The sequence below is a fragment of the Medicago sativa genome, chromosome 7 (assembly GCF_051527215.1).
Source record: "Medicago sativa cultivar Bolivia chromosome 7, Bolivia_mono, whole genome shotgun sequence".
Lineage (NCBI taxonomy): Eukaryota > Viridiplantae > Streptophyta > Magnoliopsida > Fabales > Fabaceae > Medicago > Medicago sativa.
This window is the reverse complement of record NC_140755.1, coordinates 8,636,983-8,653,912: the sequence shown is the minus strand read 5'-3', so window position 1 is coordinate 8,653,912 and position 16,930 is coordinate 8,636,983. Positions and strand designations below refer to the sequence as shown.

General features: G+C 32.4%; 2 protein-coding genes across 2 annotated transcripts; both read left to right on the top strand.

Moving 5' to 3' along the window:
* The first annotated feature begins 535 nt into the window (after nucleotides 1–535).
* Nucleotides 536–3,769, top strand: LOC146904005 (uncharacterized). Its single transcript, XM_085724738.1, has one exon. It carries the CDS (start codon nucleotides 811–813, stop codon nucleotides 3,598–3,600), a length of 2,790 nt encoding a protein of 929 aa, XP_085580864.1. The 5' UTR covers nucleotides 536–810; the 3' UTR covers nucleotides 3,601–3,769.
* Nucleotides 3,770–7,083: 3,314 nt separating this feature from the next.
* Nucleotides 7,084–15,197, top strand: LOC146904004 (uncharacterized). Its single transcript, XM_085728210.1, has 12 exons — nucleotides 7,084–7,100; nucleotides 7,490–7,613; nucleotides 8,017–8,091; nucleotides 8,184–8,277; nucleotides 10,025–10,189; nucleotides 11,128–11,214; nucleotides 11,313–11,422; nucleotides 11,860–11,976; nucleotides 12,057–12,154; nucleotides 12,778–12,986; nucleotides 14,522–14,682; nucleotides 14,824–15,197. The coding sequence occupies exons 1-5, from the start codon at nucleotides 7,084–7,086 to the stop codon at nucleotides 10,027–10,029; spliced, it is 315 nt and encodes a 104-aa protein (XP_085584336.1). The 3' UTR covers nucleotides 10,030–10,189; nucleotides 11,128–11,214; nucleotides 11,313–11,422; nucleotides 11,860–11,976; nucleotides 12,057–12,154; nucleotides 12,778–12,986; nucleotides 14,522–14,682; nucleotides 14,824–15,197.
* Nucleotides 15,198–16,930: the final 1,733 nt, after the last annotated feature.

Here is a 16,930-nt window from a genome sequence, read left to right as displayed (position 1 = left end):
GTTATTTCAATTATGCATGCTTAACTTTTAATTATAATTATTTACACTTGAATAGAAGGTAAGCGGCAAACAAGCTGCGTCGCTTAAAATTATATTCAATATTTTTGTGCAAGCTCTTAAATTGATAGTCAGTTCTAGATTAAAGGTTTATGCATACAACCAAATAATAAAATATTGAGTATATGAAAGGGAAAAAAAAATTGTTGTGTCTAATACGAAATAAAATTGCACAGTAATAATTGACTAAGTCAAAATATTAAATTGTTTTCCAAAATTGCAAGTAGGAAGATAATTGGAGGAAATTGCTGAGTCAAACAATAGAGACAAATGTACAGAAAATTAGAAAACAAAAGCTATCAATGGACAGAAAGTGAAATTTGTGGAAAATAAGAAATTCTCACTACATGATAAAACATCAAATAAAACATCAAATAGACCTTGTCTATTTTATTGGCCTCATAATTTGATTGGAGATCATATTATGTTACATCAAAGTCTTGTATAATATGCATTGGTATGAAATAAATACAATAAAGATTAAATAAAATTGTAGAATCTATGATAAAAGCCAAGATTCAAATACCTTTCTGGAATTTAAACAATAATGCAGACAAAGTTTCTTTGGAATTGATCAAATTAGCCTCTCCAATGGGCTAAGCCAAGATATAGACATGTGATGTTAGTCCTAAACCAAAATGCACGGTCAATGATAATCAAGTTCACTACAAAACATTTTCATTTACTATAAGAATCACTTAGCTTGTGTCTTGCATTTCATCCAAAACATTCAGTTCAAAATATTAAAATACAATGGTGTTTCTCAGGTCTCTTGTTTCGTTATTAAAATTTCTTTTCCTTTATTCAATTTTCTCTTTCACATTTACTACATCTTTACCTCACATTCAGCCAAAGTGTAATCAATATGAAAGCCATGCCTTGTTGCAATTTAAGGAAGGCTTTAAGATCAACAAGATTGCCTCTGAGAATCCTCTCAGTTCTCCTAAAACAGCTTCTTGGAATTCCAGCACAGATTGCTGCTCATGGGATGGCATTAAATGTCATGAGCACACAGATCATGTGATTCACATCGATCTTAGTAGCAGCCAACTCTATGGTACAATGGATGTAAATAGCAGTCTATTTCGCCTTGTGCACCTTCGAGTTCTTGATCTTCCAGACAACGACTTCAACTACTCTCAAATCCCATCCAAGATAGGTGAGCTATCACAACTAAAACATCTGAACCTTTCTTTAAGCTTTTTTTCTGGAGAAATTCCACCACAAGTTTCACAATTGTCCAAGTTGTTATCTTTTGATCTAGGCTCCACTGCTATATATAGTCCAAAAGGTAGTACAAACAATTTGTTGCAACTCAAATTGTCCAGTCTCAAAAGCATAATTCAAAACTCAACAAAACTTGAGATCCTTTTTCTTTGTTTAGTGAGTATTTCATCTACTTTACCAGACACACTCACAAATCTAACTTCATTGAAACAACTATCTCTTTACAATTCTGAATTGTATGGTGAATTTCCAGTTGGAGTATTTCATCTTCCAAACTTGAAAGTTCTGGATTTGAGATATAATCCAAATCTCCAAGGTAGGCTGCCTGAGTTTGAGTCTAGTTCACTCACCAAGTTAATACTTGATGATACGGGTTTCTATGGTACACTGCCAGTATCCATTGGAAAGCTTAGTTCATTAATCGCTCTATACGTTCAAGATTGCCATTTTTTTGGATATATTCCTTCTTCACTTGGCAACCTCACACAACTCAAGCATATATTACTTGAAGGTAACAAATTTAGGGGTGACCCTTCTGCATCCTTGGCCAATCTTACAAAACTCAGTGTTTTGGATATTGGTAACAATGAATTTACTATTGAGACCTTCTCATGGGTAGGTAAGCTTTCATCATTAGTTGACTTGGATGTATCCTCAGTCAATATTGGCAGTGACATTCCATTATCTTTTGCAAATCTTACCCAGCTACAATATTTAAGTGCAGTAAATAGCAATATAAAGGGTGAAATTCCATCTTTGATAATGAACCTAACAAATTTAGTTGTCTTGGACCTGTCCGATAATTTTTTGCATGGAAAGCTAGAGCTTGAGACGTTTCTGAACCTCAAAAAGCTAGTTTTTCTAGATTTATCACATAACAAACTGTCATTGTTTTTTGGAAAAAATTCATCCCATTTAACCAATTCTGGACTTCAATTCTTACAATTGGATTCATCCAATTTAGTTGAGATTCCAACATTTATCAGAGATCTGGCTGATCTGGAATTTCTTGAATTGTCAAACAACAGCATAACATCGATACCCAATTGGTTGTGGAAAAAAGCAAGTCTACAATTCTTAGGTCTTTCCTACAATTCATTGACAGGAGAAATATCCCCATCCATATGCAATCTCAAATCACTCACGAAACTTGATTTATCGTTCAACAACTTAAGTGGGAACATTCCTTCATGTCTAGGGAACTTTATCCAATCTTTAGAAAGTCTGAATCTAAAAGGGAATAAATTATCTGGCCTCATTCCTCAAACATACATGATAGGAAATTCCCTTCAACAGATTGATCTTAGTAACAACAATCTGCAGGGTCAGTTGCCAAAGGCATTGGTCAACAATAAAAGGCTGGAATTCTTTGATGTTAGTTATAACAACATCAATGATTCATTTCCATTCTGGATGGGAGAATTACCCGAGTTGAAGGTATTGTCTTTAAGTAACAATGAATTCCATGGAAACATTAGGTGCTCTGGCAACATGACATGCACATTTTCCAAGCTTCACATCATTGACCTTTCACACAATGAGTTCTCTGGAAGTTTTCCATCAGAAATGATCAAAAGATGGAAAACAATGAAAACTACCCATACAAGTCAATTACAGTACGAGTCTTACTTGTGGATGACCGATGCAGGACAATATTCTACAACACAAGATAAGTTTTATTCATTCACAATGTCAAACAAGGGACTGGCCAGGGTTTATGAGAAGCTTCAAAATTTTTACAGTTTGATAGTCATTGATATTTCAAGCAACAAAATAAGTGGAGAGATACCACAAGTGATAGGCGAGTTGAAGGGTCTTGTTTTGCTAAACTTGTCAAATAATATGCTTGTTGGCAGCATTCCATCTTCCTTAGGGAAGCTTTCAAACCTTGAAGCACTAGATCTTTCTCTCAACAGTCTCTCAGGGAAAATTCCCCAACAGTTGGCACAAATCACCTTTTTGGAATACTTAAATGTGTCCTTTAACAATCTCACAGGTCCTATACCACAAAATAACCAGTTTTCTACATTCAAAGGTGATTCATTCGAGGGTAACCAAGGTCTGTGTGGGGATCAGCTGTTGAAGAAGTGTGTAGATCATGCAGGGCCTTCTACTTCCGATGATGATGATGATGATGACGACAAAGAATCTTTCTTTGAATTATACTGGACAGTAGTTCTGATTGGATATGGCGGTGGACTTGTTGCTGGAGTTGCATTGGGAAACACTTACTTTCTGCAGGTATTTGAATGGTGTAGAGATTACCTTGGCGTTTCATTTATAATATTTCTTAATAAGATTTTTAAGAGACATTAGTGAGTTGTTTTTATGTTATAGCTTAAAAGGGTCTTGTGAGTCCAAAGCCATAAACATATTAGTCCAATATTTGTTTTAGTTTCCTTCTGTTCTTGTAATTGCATTCTGTAAGAGTTTCCTTTGTATGTAAAAGCAATAAAGGTTGTTTGAAAGAGCGTGCTTTGAATTACATTTTTCTATTTCAGTGAGGTTTAATCTCAGCACCAAAAAGTAGAATTATGTGTCCTATATGAATTGAATTGTTATATATAGTCTTCGTTTTCTGCTAGTTATTTTTACTCCAAAAGCAATAAAGATTATGCAATATTTAATTAATTTCTTCATTATATGTATACTAGAGGATTCTACCCTGCACCACCATGTCCATGATGGTGCACAGTAACAAAAACGTTTTTCAAATCTAAAACAAAAAGGAAATAATTTGAATCAAAAATCAATTTCATGTTACTACAACTCATATGCCTTACGTTATCAATTTACAACCTTCTTCTTAATAACTTAAACAGAAGTTTCCAATAACGAAATATTTTTTTCTGAAATAAATGACCTTGATATTGAGCGTCTATTCATGAAGAATCAAAAATATTTTCCATTAATTGATGGCTGAAATTAATGCGGCAAACCATATACTGAGCCTAAGGGTCCGTTTGGTTCGAGAATTAGGAGGGGAGGAGAGGAATTTTAACGGAGGGGAGGGGAGATATTTTAATTAAAAGTGTGTTTGGTTCACAAGGGGAGGGGAGGAATTTTAAAATTATTTTACTGTTTTACCCTTAAACATAATTAAATAAGGATAATAAAGTAACGAAACAATAACGATGTAATCGATAACAACATGATGTAGACGATGAAATAATGGATTAGTAATAGGGTTGTTACAAGGAGTAATAAAAGTTGTTACAAGGAAAAATTGTTAATAATATGGAATAAAAGTTGTTACAAGAAAAAATTGTTAATAATATGGAATAAAAGTTGTTATAAGATAATATAAGCTATAACCTAATAATAGTAAAAGTTGTTTCATAGATAATATAACATAATAATAAAAAATCTTGTTACGAGGATAATAATGAGATTTTAAATTAATATAAGGATAATTTTGACAGTGCAATAAAATTTGCTCCCTCCCCTCTCCTCCCATCCCCTTCTAAAAATTGAACCAAACACTTCAAATTAAAAATCTCCCCTCCCTTCCCCTCCAAAACTCTCGAACCAAACAGACCCTAAAATTAGTTCCTCAAACACATGGACAAGTCCTGCACAATCAAGTAATTATAGAAACTAATCAAGTAATTTATTTTCTTCTTTTGTTGTTGTAATTGCCTCTAGTATGAATGTGCTTTGTATGAAGTTTTTTTGTTGAAAAACTTGCAACAATGGTTGTGAATTAGTTGTAGTTCAGATTTGAGTTAAAAATGAGTGTCAAACGGTCTTATAAAGAATACAAACATCGAAACAATTCCAATTTAGACTCTGATATATGCCGCTGAGTAAATAAAACGAGCTGAATCTGAAAATGATGAGAAATGATTCATAACATTATATGCTAAAATAATTCAAAATAATACTCTTGGTATTTTATCTTTGACCCGAAAATTATTTTGATCCATTATCATTTTGGTCCAAAAACAATTACTTTCTCTTCAATTTTGTTTTTTTTTTTTTAAAACTACTTTTGAGATCTATTGATCAAATCATTTACAAAGAATTAAACTATTACATTGACTATATTCCCAGAATAAGTTCTAGTTCCCAAATCCTTGAGATTCAACATTCTGATGAGCGTTTCATTATCGCTTTCAGAATAATATTTTCAGGATTGCAATATTTTTCTTCAAATATTTGTTGGTTCCTAGCCATCCAAACCCCATAAGCTATAGATATTAGGTAGATAAAATCTTCCTCCTGCAGAGCATTGAGCATGTAAACTGTCCAGTCTTTTTCTTCAATTTCGTTTATAAACTATAACAATATAATAAGTAGTTTATAATGCAATGTAAGAAAAACAAAAACCTAATTTGAATTGCATATACAGATAACTATTACAAAGAGACAAGTAAAAAAAGGACAAAATGAAATGAAAATGTAGAAGGGCAATTTGGAGAGAAGAGCGAGGTGTAGTAAGGTAGAAGCTTCCTAGCGGTGGGAGAATCCCGTCCCATAATATTGTCATCGCCGTCACTGGTTTGCCTGGAAACCGCCGTGAACATTAATATGCACTTTCTTATGCCCTTACTTTAGTTGACTTGTTGCTCAAGAGATGATAGTTTTTATTTTCAAACGATGATTCTTGCTTTTTAGTGGAATTAGGGTTATAACTAGAATAAGACCGGCCAGATTCTTTTTTTTATGTATCATTTTACTATGTTTTTTTTTTTTTTATCTATTAGTCACCCCATTTAACCGTCATAAAATCAAGGGAACCAAATAAACTTTAATTTTCTTTTGAGCAAACATGTAGATTCTTAAAATTAGTGGTTGGGCATAACACAATTCTACAAAACCGACTTATAAAGTCATGATTGAACCTACTTATAAATACATATTAAGACCATCTTTTATTTGACCGCTTATGTCTTGTACACTTTATTTTATAATATATTGTACCATATGTTAGGTTTGGTTTGTATAGTTTGTGGTTTATGGAAGTTGACCCCTTACACCAATATTTAGGTACCAAGAAGAGATGATGCATGGTTTGGTGTTCTCGCTTGAAGTGCGTACGGGAATAAAATTAAGTTTTTGATTTAATTGTAAATTTCAAAATATTTGAAGGAGGTTTATTTTAAGAACTTTAATTATATGGATAAAAATTGTCCAAGTTTGTGTTTAGAATTGATCATTATTGATAAAAATAAATAAATTTGTAGTGTTTTTCTAATATGAAGAAAGTAGGCATAGTGTCTTGGATTAAAATCCAGAACGTTACGCTCTCTATATAAATTTTGTGAGGAATCAACAAACTAACTATCTAATAACAAACTATAACTAACTAAATCTAATTTACCTAACTCTATATTAACTTTTGTATTCTTTTATTTTTTGCTAACTAACTAAATCTAATTTACCTAACTCTATATTAACTTTTGTATTCTTTTATTTTTTGCCAAATAGTCAAGTGGCTAGAGCTCACACATTTTAAATGTGAAGAAGTGGGGTGTCCCGGTTCGAATCCCGGCACCGACATATAATATATATAATATCCCTACCAACTAAGCTCAGGGGATTTAACTTTTGTATTTTGATAGCCCCACAAACTCATAGTAAGAGAATTCTTTAAAAACTTCTTTTGCTCAGGGGATTTACGAATGTTTAGTTATAATCAACTGCAAAGTGAAACAAAATACAATTTAGCAACTTAGATACCTTTGAATAAAGTAGTAAATAACCATTAGAATAAAAAATTAACCTTGAGTGCATGAACATGAGAAGAAGCAAAATAGGTAAAGTGGAAAATGGCTACCTGGTCTTAATCTGATAGTGATGAGAAATCAAACAAGGTAGGTTGATATCTTTAGGTTTACAACCTAAAAATTAGTTGAATTTTATAGAAAAAGTGAAATTTAATTGGTAACGTTCTAGACTAAGATAATTCAAAATAATACCTTTAGTCCTTTATCTTTCACTCAAAATTCATTTTGGCCTAAACATTTGTTTTGGTACAAAACATATTCAGGGGATATTAAAAAAAAGTTGAATGTTTGGATACTAGAATTTTATTGGGCACTGAAACTCTTGAGACAAAACTAATTCAAATTTAAATCTACTAAACTAAATTAGAAAAATAATGTCTGTGGAAATTACTATTTTGCCCTTCTAAGGGGCATTTTGGTAAATTACAAATTGGACTCCCCCTGCCTATATATGTGAAGGAAAAAAAAAACTAAAGGAGAGAAACGGGAACGGGAGAAGAAGGGGGGAACGCGAACGTGAAAGGAAGGAGAATTCTCCTCCGAAAAACGGCGGCGCCGATTGAAATTCACAGTCCTTCTCATTTCTTTGCTTTCTCTCCAGTATTTTTCGTCTTTCTCTCCGGTTGCTCTATTTCTTAGGTTTGGTTCCTGTTCTGTTCATCATCATCATCATCGCGTTTTTTTTCTTTTTCTGCTTGCATGTCTGTTCTTTGTGTTGTTTTTGTTGTTGTTTTGCCTCTTTTATTTATGTAGCTTGGTTGATTCAGTGTTTGTTTGGTCTGTATGTTGTGTTTGTTTTGATGGATTGAGAGATTTTGGTTTAATTTTCTGTGTTGTTATTTTGGTTTAATTATTTTTTTGAACAATCATTATTCTCTCTCTTTTGTTCATCTGAGATCATGCATGTCTCTAAAAATGCTTTATTGAATCAGTTTTTGTTAATTTAGGTTGGAATCTATGTTTTTTCTTTCAATCGAATTTTGTCTTGAATATCATTATTCAGGATGTTATCTGCTTATCAGAACCTGTTGATAAGGCAAAAGGCTTAACTGTTGCAGAGAGTTTTGGGATTTCACAGGTTAGTAATTAGCCTAAATGTTATTTTGTTGTGTCTTATTGTTGCTTAAGTCCATTAAATTGACTCCAAGTGTTTTCATTGTTTTGAAATAGGATTTGATGTCTAGATTTGGTACTGCTGCTGCACAGACTACCGAGTCTGTGTCTAATCATGGTAATACAAAGAAGACTGGTGCTGCTTTGCCATGTATATACTTCCTTTAGAGCAAATTACTTTCATTTTTAAATTTCAGAGGATCTTAGTAAAATGTGGTTTAATACATTAACATTGTTAGCTTTGATGGTTATAACTGGAGGCACAATTGTGGTTCCTAAATTTGTAATGTTTTGTTCAAAATCTTAAAATTGAAAAATGACTAATCATTAACATTAAGATTGTTTTCAGATATCAAATTTTCTCATAAAAAGACCTTTGCCTATAATTAGTTTTGAAGCAAATTTTTTGATGATTTATGTTCCTAGATTAGTATTCTGGTTTCTTCTCTTTGTTTTTTGAAAATAATATCAGAAAATGAAGATTTCTAATTAATTATGCCTGTTGTTGTATCCTCTATTATATGTATCAAATTTGTTATTTTGAACTATTTCTTTTAGTTATGACAATCAAAGTTGAGTTTAAGTATGCTTCAGTTGAGTTTATGAATTATGTATGAGTGTCCATAGGTTGGCTTCCTTGAGATTCTGAATCAGTCATAGGTGTGACCTGAACATGGATCATAAAACCTGCTTTATTAGAGACAAAAAGTGTACAAATAGACAGACATAGACATTCAAACATAGAAGCACAGATGCACATGTGACTGATAAAGAAATTGTTTGTATTCTATTACCTTTATAGGCTACTATGTGTCTCTTTTGTGCATTCCATTATGTTCTTTGATTTGTTGATAAGAAAAAATCATTTAGCATGGTGATGATGTTCTTTTTCTGTTGAAGCTTCAATTCATCATGTGTATGCATCCCCTTGGAGTTTTGCAAATATGTTTCTTTTCTTTTGTTTTTGTTTTTTTTCCTTTCTAATTAATAATTGACATTATGTCCTACTTATGATGGTTGTTTAGCATGTTTAGCATCATTCATCTGCAGAATATTTTGATCCTCATTTCTGCCGCTGCAATGCTTATAAAGAGTTCTTGAAATTGATATTTGATCAATGATGGGTTTGTCAACCATCAAGTGTTTGCATACTTTTATCTTGTGTGCATTTTTTATAAATGGTACTTCAAATTCATTATGTTCTGTGTGATTTATTACTATGAATCCGCTAAGTACTTTTATCTTGTGTGCATTCTTGATCAAAGGTAAGTCGGTCAGCCAACTCCAATGACATAAATTACTCCCTCTCAATTGGAGTAGACATATGATCACATTGTCAATTTTTGAATCCTTTTTGGTATATTTGATAGAAAATATTCTAATTGTTAATTGTCCTTTCTAATTGTTAGCTTTCATGTGAGCAATAAGAATCATATATAAGTTGGTTGTAATTTTATAGCTCCCACAGATAAGTTGTGAAGTTGAAAAAAATTTAATCATTTCTTTGTGACAGTTTTTTAAAATAAATGATGACATAAAAATACAGTGGAGTACTCAAAATGAATAGAGTCAATATAGCTAAAGAACAATGAGGAAGATAAATGGAATTTTTTATAGCATCTCTGATCTTGATTTATACAGTTTGTATCATGTTGTTGATCCATATGTCTTAAACCAGTCTCATAGAACCTACCTCATATTGTCATGTCATGATCATTCAGCCATTCTCATACTGTCAGCATATCTATGTAAATTGAAAAGAAAAAAGTGTACCCTTTTGAAATTAATCTGTGTTGAAGGATCCAATTGTTATTGTTTTTTTGGTGAAAACCCCTAATTAATCCTGCATTTATTTTTATTTCTGTGTATATTTTCTATTTTTTTTTGTTACTTTGCAGTTTGAGGTGGAGAGGAGTGTAGACACAAGGGTTGAAATTTGTTGTGCAGGGAAGCCAGGGTTGTTGCTATCCACAGTAAACACGTTGGAAGCATTAGGCCTTGAGATTCAACAATGTGTTATTAGTTGTTTCAATGATTTCACAATGTAGGCTTCTTGCTCAGAGGTACATTAGTTACTACTCCCTCGGTTACATTTTATTTGTCGCAATTGTTGTAAAAATGTGTTTTCATTTATCTGCCATTTTTAAAGTTCGATGTATATGTAAATAACTTTTATTTGACGGTTAAAAAGGACCCGAGGGAGTAATATTAATTTTTTTGGATACTTAATTTTATTGCTGATTTTTAATTCATCATATGCCTAATGCTATATATAGTCTTTCTTAGTTAGGTAATCTACTGTATTTAGACAACATATAGTCTTCTCCACTTTTATTTGTTTCTTTCTCATCTATTTTGCTATAGAAGAAACTAGAAAAGCTGGGTCTTCATGTTCTCTTATTCATATCTTTTCTCTTGAGATTTATCTACATTGAAATTGTTCACATTGGCGATTGCAACATATTCATGAATTGCTACTGTGAAAATAAGTCAATTTTAATTTTTAAGCATTTTATTTGTGTCTGTGTATGCGACCAACTATAGTTGTAGAATCATCTCTTGGTTTTCTTTTTTGGTGTCTATTATTTTTCAATTTTAATACGGGTTTTAAATTTTTTTCGGTAAATTAATAATTTTGAGACCCCGTTGCTTTCAGCTGAATATGCATTTGAGGTCATTTCATGTTCTGAATTATATTTTTCTGTGAAGAGTAATTAACTTTGAGCATATTATATAATTGAAATTAGAAGGATTATGTCCATAAGATATCAGGAGGTCATTTCATGTTCTAAATTATATTTTTCTGTGAAGAGTAATTAACTTTGAGCATATTATATAATTGAAATTAGAAGGATTATGTCCATAAGATATCAGCTCATTGTTAAGAGTACGACCTTGTAACATAGTTCAAATTCTCTCATAGACGGTTGTAAAATGATCAGTGTCATCTTAATTAATTATAATTTTAAATCGAAGTGTGTCTTCGTTTTATTGTTTGTAGATTTTGCTTTAACGGCCCCTTCTGAGTTGGAATCGGTTTTGAGGTTGAAGACTGTTAACTACTTTGTTACAAGGAGGCCATGGCTTGGTATGTACAGCGGTGCTAGCTACCATGGCTATTTACTATTGTGTTGTATTTTTTGCTCAGTCAGATTCATTTATAGTTTTTATGTGTTTTCGTTAAAGATCTTTATAGGGTTAATGTGAGACCTGTTGCACCATTTGGTAGTGCAAGTAGAAAGCCTCATGTTGATTCTTCTCTTTTACACCGTTGCTTACCAGAGTTGCTCTTTGAGGTATTGTATTTCACATGATGTTTGTAACTACACTATTTGGTCATGACTTTTTAATATGGTGTGAGACCAGTTACAATGTGCGGGAGTAGTTGGTTTGTTTGCGGTTTTATGCTCATACTTCAGATAACTCATGTGCGATATTTGGCGTGGGTCTGTTTGGTCATTTTATGAAACAACGTTAGAAGACATTAACAAAGCTCTTCGTACACTTGAAACTTAAAAGAAGGCATCGTTTTTACAATATTAAATTAAAAAATCATCTATGTCTCTCACTTGCACAACTTATTGATGGTATTTGGTGCATTATCGTTGATTCTAACGGCTTTGAGAACAGAAACTGTTCTTAAAATAAGAATCAGAAAGGTTTATGGTTAAAAAATCATTATCAAATACAAGAGCAATGTCTCAGAGAGAAATTTATGGAATACATTTTGCAGGTATTTGCTCGAATGACTCCATATGATATGGGAAAAGCCTCCTGTGTGAGTTGAAAATGGCGGTATACAATTCGTAACCCTGTATTTTGGCGCAATTCATGCTTGAAGGGTTGGCAGGTAATGTCATTGGAGGTTTTGAATATGGATCTTCTACTGCTTATAAGTCTAATTTCTGACTACGAAGCCTTTTTATGAAGCTCTCTGGAGCGGTTGAAAACTATAAGATACTTCAATCAAAATACGACGGCTCATGGCGGAAAATGTGGCTCTTACGGCCAAAGGTTGCGATTTGACGGTAAGCACAACTATCTCTTATTTCATAGCCTTATTTCCTGCTCTTCATATTGATTAGTGACCTGTGATGGTTAAGTTTTTTATTGCTATGGGTTTTTTTTGCATACTAATTTCCCTAGATTGTGTGATTATGAAAGGTTAAATTTGAAATGAGAATGGCAATGTCCTGATACCTTGATTTGCTTCAATCCTTCTGTCGATCTTAAGGACATGATGATATCTATTGGTATGTAATAAATATTTCACATTCATTTGCAGTCTGTTCAAGGGAACAGAAACGATGTAGCTACTAGAAATGGGGTATATTTCCTCTTACTAATTTATCATTCTAGGAAGTAATTGAGGTATATAATAAATATTAGAATAGTAGGACTCTCATAATATTAGGACATAGGAATTTTGTTAGATTAGTAGTCTTATTTTTAAAAAAATTATCCAAGACTGAAGCTCAAAAGAGTTAGAATGGGATAGGCACAGGCACATGCACAAGTAATAATCCCTCAGATAATTTTTTTACTCATAAGTGGAAATGGAAATTGTCTATTCTTTTATTTTATTCCTGTGTTTGATATTTCTGATCTTCTTTTATTGCAATCTCCTTAAGTGCTGTTTTTGATCTTGCAGAATAGGTCATCTCCTCTGAAATATGTTTCAAGTGAAGTATGCTTTGAGTTCTTTAAACGTTCTACAAGAATCAGTGAAGAGAGGAAGGAAAAGCTGAAAGATGATTTCTCAAACTACACTGAAGTTGAAAGCGAAAGTAATCATTTCACTGACCCAAAGCTATGGTCTCTTATGGTCAGAATGACATGTTTCCTCTTCATAACATCAAGGTATATCTTGGAATGAATTATTTCGTTTTGTTCTAGAATTTTCTTGGAGCTTTCTTTTGCCTTTTTACTGTTTGAATTTCCTCTTGCAGTCAAATTAAGTCATTCATGTTTACATATTTTTGATTTTCATCTCTTCTTCAGCATGTATTGGATTGACAGTTAACAACAATTTATAATGTAGTTTTTCTATTTGCCTTAATTTTACGACAATTTATTAGATAGGAATGCCAAGGTTTTAATTACAACAATTTGTTTGACACAAAAGAACTCTTCATATAATTAAGATTAATATGTGTCTTATATATCTGAATTCTAATATATGTGTTATGATATCTGAATTAGTTTTGAGGAATTCTTTATTGCATTGGCTTCTACAATTGTCAAGTTGGATAAAATGTTGAAGCTAGAAGATATAGAACTAAAGACCATGTTGGGCTCCTATCTATGTTCGCAATCAGTTCACTTTTAAGCGTACCTATTATGGTTTATGAGACTTGATTTCTGTGGATTTGGTAATGTCCCTTTAAGCTATTATGGTATACTGCAGGCAAGAAGGTTTCTACAGGGTTATATTTGTGAGGGATATAGAATGAGAGAAGAAAATAGTTATGTAGTAACCTGCTGGCAGGACAGGTCTTTGTTTTCAACAATAGTGTGGAGAGCTAGGAAGTAGTTAAGACTAATTTTCAAGCAAGAATAAGAAGGGAATATTAGAAAGAATAAAAATATGATATGAAGTGAAGAAATAGTGGGTAGACTTTTGAGGGTTTTAATTTTTCTCTTTGTTTTTCTTTGTTTGAATGAAAGAGTTTACCAATATGGTAATGAGTATTCATTTCATCATTGTCAATTTAGAGATACTTTTATTTTCCTACTTAACTGCTACTCATTTTGTTCTTCATGAGTTAATATTGACCTCCAAGCTTTTCATTCCTATGATATTCTCTTCTGTGAATTTATTACATAAGCTTTTCTGATATTTTATTACATTTCATTCCCTTCTGTGAATTTCTGAGCATTCTGATGTATTATTACTGATAAAAGTGAAGCACTTTTTATGTGTTTGTATGAAACAATTTGTTCATTCCTATGGCTTGGTTGGAATATCTGAATAAGTGAAACAAAATGAACAAAATAAAATGACCACAGCATTGTTCACACATTTATGATATAGTGAATGAGAGTATTCAAGTGATTAAATCATAAACTATCTTGTCTTTACATGTGTGCCTAATTACTTGCTGTATCCGGGTTTATAAATCAGGTAAATTCTTTGCCTATGTCGGTATGTATGATTTATTCATCATCAATTATAATTTCATATCACTTAGAGATAATCATTATATCATCGTTATGTTGGTCTGCAAGAACTGAGAACTTGACGAACTAGAAACAAAAAAAAAAAAAGTGATTTCAATGAAACTTGACATGTAAAATGTATTTACAATACTATTTTCATGCATTGCATTGTTTTTTTCCTTTAAAATGTCAAATTCATTCTGATTGGAATGTAATGTTTCTTCTGTGATGAGCAGCTTCAGCTGGACTTGGTTTTCTTCAGTTCTGCAATCTAAACAGCTACAGATCAATGTTCATCGTCGGCTTTTCTCTCTTCATAAGTCTATCTGTTCCACAATTTTTCCATGAATATCTCACACTATTTGGACATGGCCCTGCTCATACTGGATCCACCTCGGTGTGTGTGTGTGTGTGTGTGTGTGTGTGTGTGTGTGTGTGTGTGTGTGTGTGTGTGTGTGTGTATCTCACTGAACAAGTTTCCTCTTGCTATAAGGATAACCATCTTTGATTATTATTCTGATTTTCTTGCAATATGCAGTTCAACAATATAGTGCAAGTGATTTTCTCATCTTCAGCAACTGTGGCAAATATAGTTGCTTACTTCTTGGATGCCACCATGAGTCATAAACACGCCTCAACTCACCATGACAGTGGGAGACACTGGTGGGAAAAATTCAGGACCTTCAGGCAGGATATCAGAAGTGATGAGTTCTATGGATTGCCTATGAATCTGAACAGATTTTTCCCTTCAGCCTAAATGCACTCTTTTATTTCAAAAGAACAACATTAATTTTGTTGACAGATCACTATTCCTAATCTCATAGTAAACTGTTCCTAATCTCATAGTAAAACCGAGGGGTTTCGAATCTTGGAATGCAAATTGTATGCAGTCACCTCTCTCTTTTCTTTCCACCTGCATTATTTTTCTATTTTTCTGGACAAAATAAATCAACAATAATGATTGTGAATCCAACAAATTCAACAACTCACATTGGAGTGACAGGAACTAGATGTTCCATTAAAGACATCAAGTGTGTTTGTAAAGCCAATAAAAAAAGAATAAAGAAAATGAAAGATTAATTTTGAAATTGATAGTATGGAAAAAGTTATTACAAATGAACTTCATATTGTGATCCTAAGGTAATTAATATAATCACGTTCTTTAAAAAATATAATCAAGTTAATATCCAATTATATCTAACAATTTGATCATTAATACAAAGAGGTTGTTAGGGAAATTAGAGATGAGTTTGAGACTGCTTCTAATCATGGAATGCTGAGAAATCTCCAAAATGTACGTCAGACACATCCGCGACCAGTAAACAACGAAAGGTAGTGGTTATTTTTGGAATTGAAGATGATGAGGCCATTTTGTGTTGTATAACTTCTGTTTTGGTTTCGTTTATGGTAGACCTATCTAGGATTTGATATGTTATGGATCATGGTTTTTTATATTTATATGCATGTAATATCTATGTTCGAATCAGTTTACTTTTAAGCGTATTAACAAATGTGTGTTTGCCAACAAAATTATCCGGAAAAAAAAAAAAACAATCCACCCCGTGCGAAGCACGGGTTGACAACTAGTTCATTTTAAAATACGTAAATATAAACTAATGACATGACATTAAATAAGTGAAACTAGAATACCATATCCAACAAAAGTTTAGGGTACCAGCTAATGAATATTGATTTAGTTGGTAAGAAGTTGACTCATTTTCCATGATGACTCCTCATCCAATGATGTTTCCAGTCTTTAATTGCTCATCGTAAGACTTTCCAGAGGATTTAGAGGGATTTACTCATGGTCTTGGAAATGATTTATAATGTTTTGTATTTAGTTGTTGTGCTTCATTTACTTTCCCAAACTGACAACTCTATATGTGTTTTTAGTCTTTTTTGGTATGGACCATGAGATTGATCCGAGCAAAGACATCTCATAGAAGTTTTGGAATCAAGACGACCAATCACAATGAAAAATGAAGTCCGAACAACTTGGAGAAATTCTCTCTCAAGTCTCAAGTACATGTCAAAGGAAACTGCGTATGAAGAATGAAGAAATCAAGAGAAAATTAAAATAAACAACACTCATGTGTAGCGCGTACTTATACCTCCTCATTCAGGATGTTTCAGCCTCGTGCGCCACAGACATTTCATGTACGCACGGAGCGCAGTTAAAAAAAGCCCAATATTCCCTGACAAAACAGCGCGTGTAGCACCCTGAAAAATGGGATTCTGAATCCTGACAAGTTATAGGCATAGAGGTGAGACTTGAGAAACATGAAGGGGTGTTTTTAAGCCCCTCTTCACTTGTGTATATGTATGTTACATCTTATTTCTCTTTGATTACATCTTCTGTTATAATGAGTAACTAACACTTTTAGATTAGCATAACATGACGGACCTCTGTCGAATCGTTTGAACCATGTAATTTTTTTTAAGTTGTTCTCTTTTAATTAAATTCAAATTATGTTTATTTAATATATCTTGTTCTTAATGCTTTTCAATTTGTGATCAACTTTGAATTAAATCGAGGTTATAACTCACCACTTACCATAAACTTTGTAATTGGACCTCGATATATTATTTGCTAAGATAGTTTACTTTAAAATATAGAGGATTAATTAGTATGATTTTATTTAAAG

Excerpts from the sequence above, each read along its gene's own strand:
- LOC146904005 (XM_085724738.1), top strand. The coding sequence starts at position 811 with ATGGTGTTTCTCAGGTCTCTTGTTTCGTTATTAAAATTTCTTTTCCTT.
- LOC146904004 (XM_085728210.1), top strand. Across the intron at positions 7,614-8,016 it reads ATTTCTTTGCTTTCTCTCCA|GATGTTATCTGCTTATCAGA; the intron begins GTATTTTTCGTC and ends ATCATTATTCAG. Across the intron at positions 8,092-8,183 it reads AGAGTTTTGGGATTTCACAG|GATTTGATGTCTAGATTTGG; the intron begins GTTAGTAATTAG and ends GTTTTGAAATAG.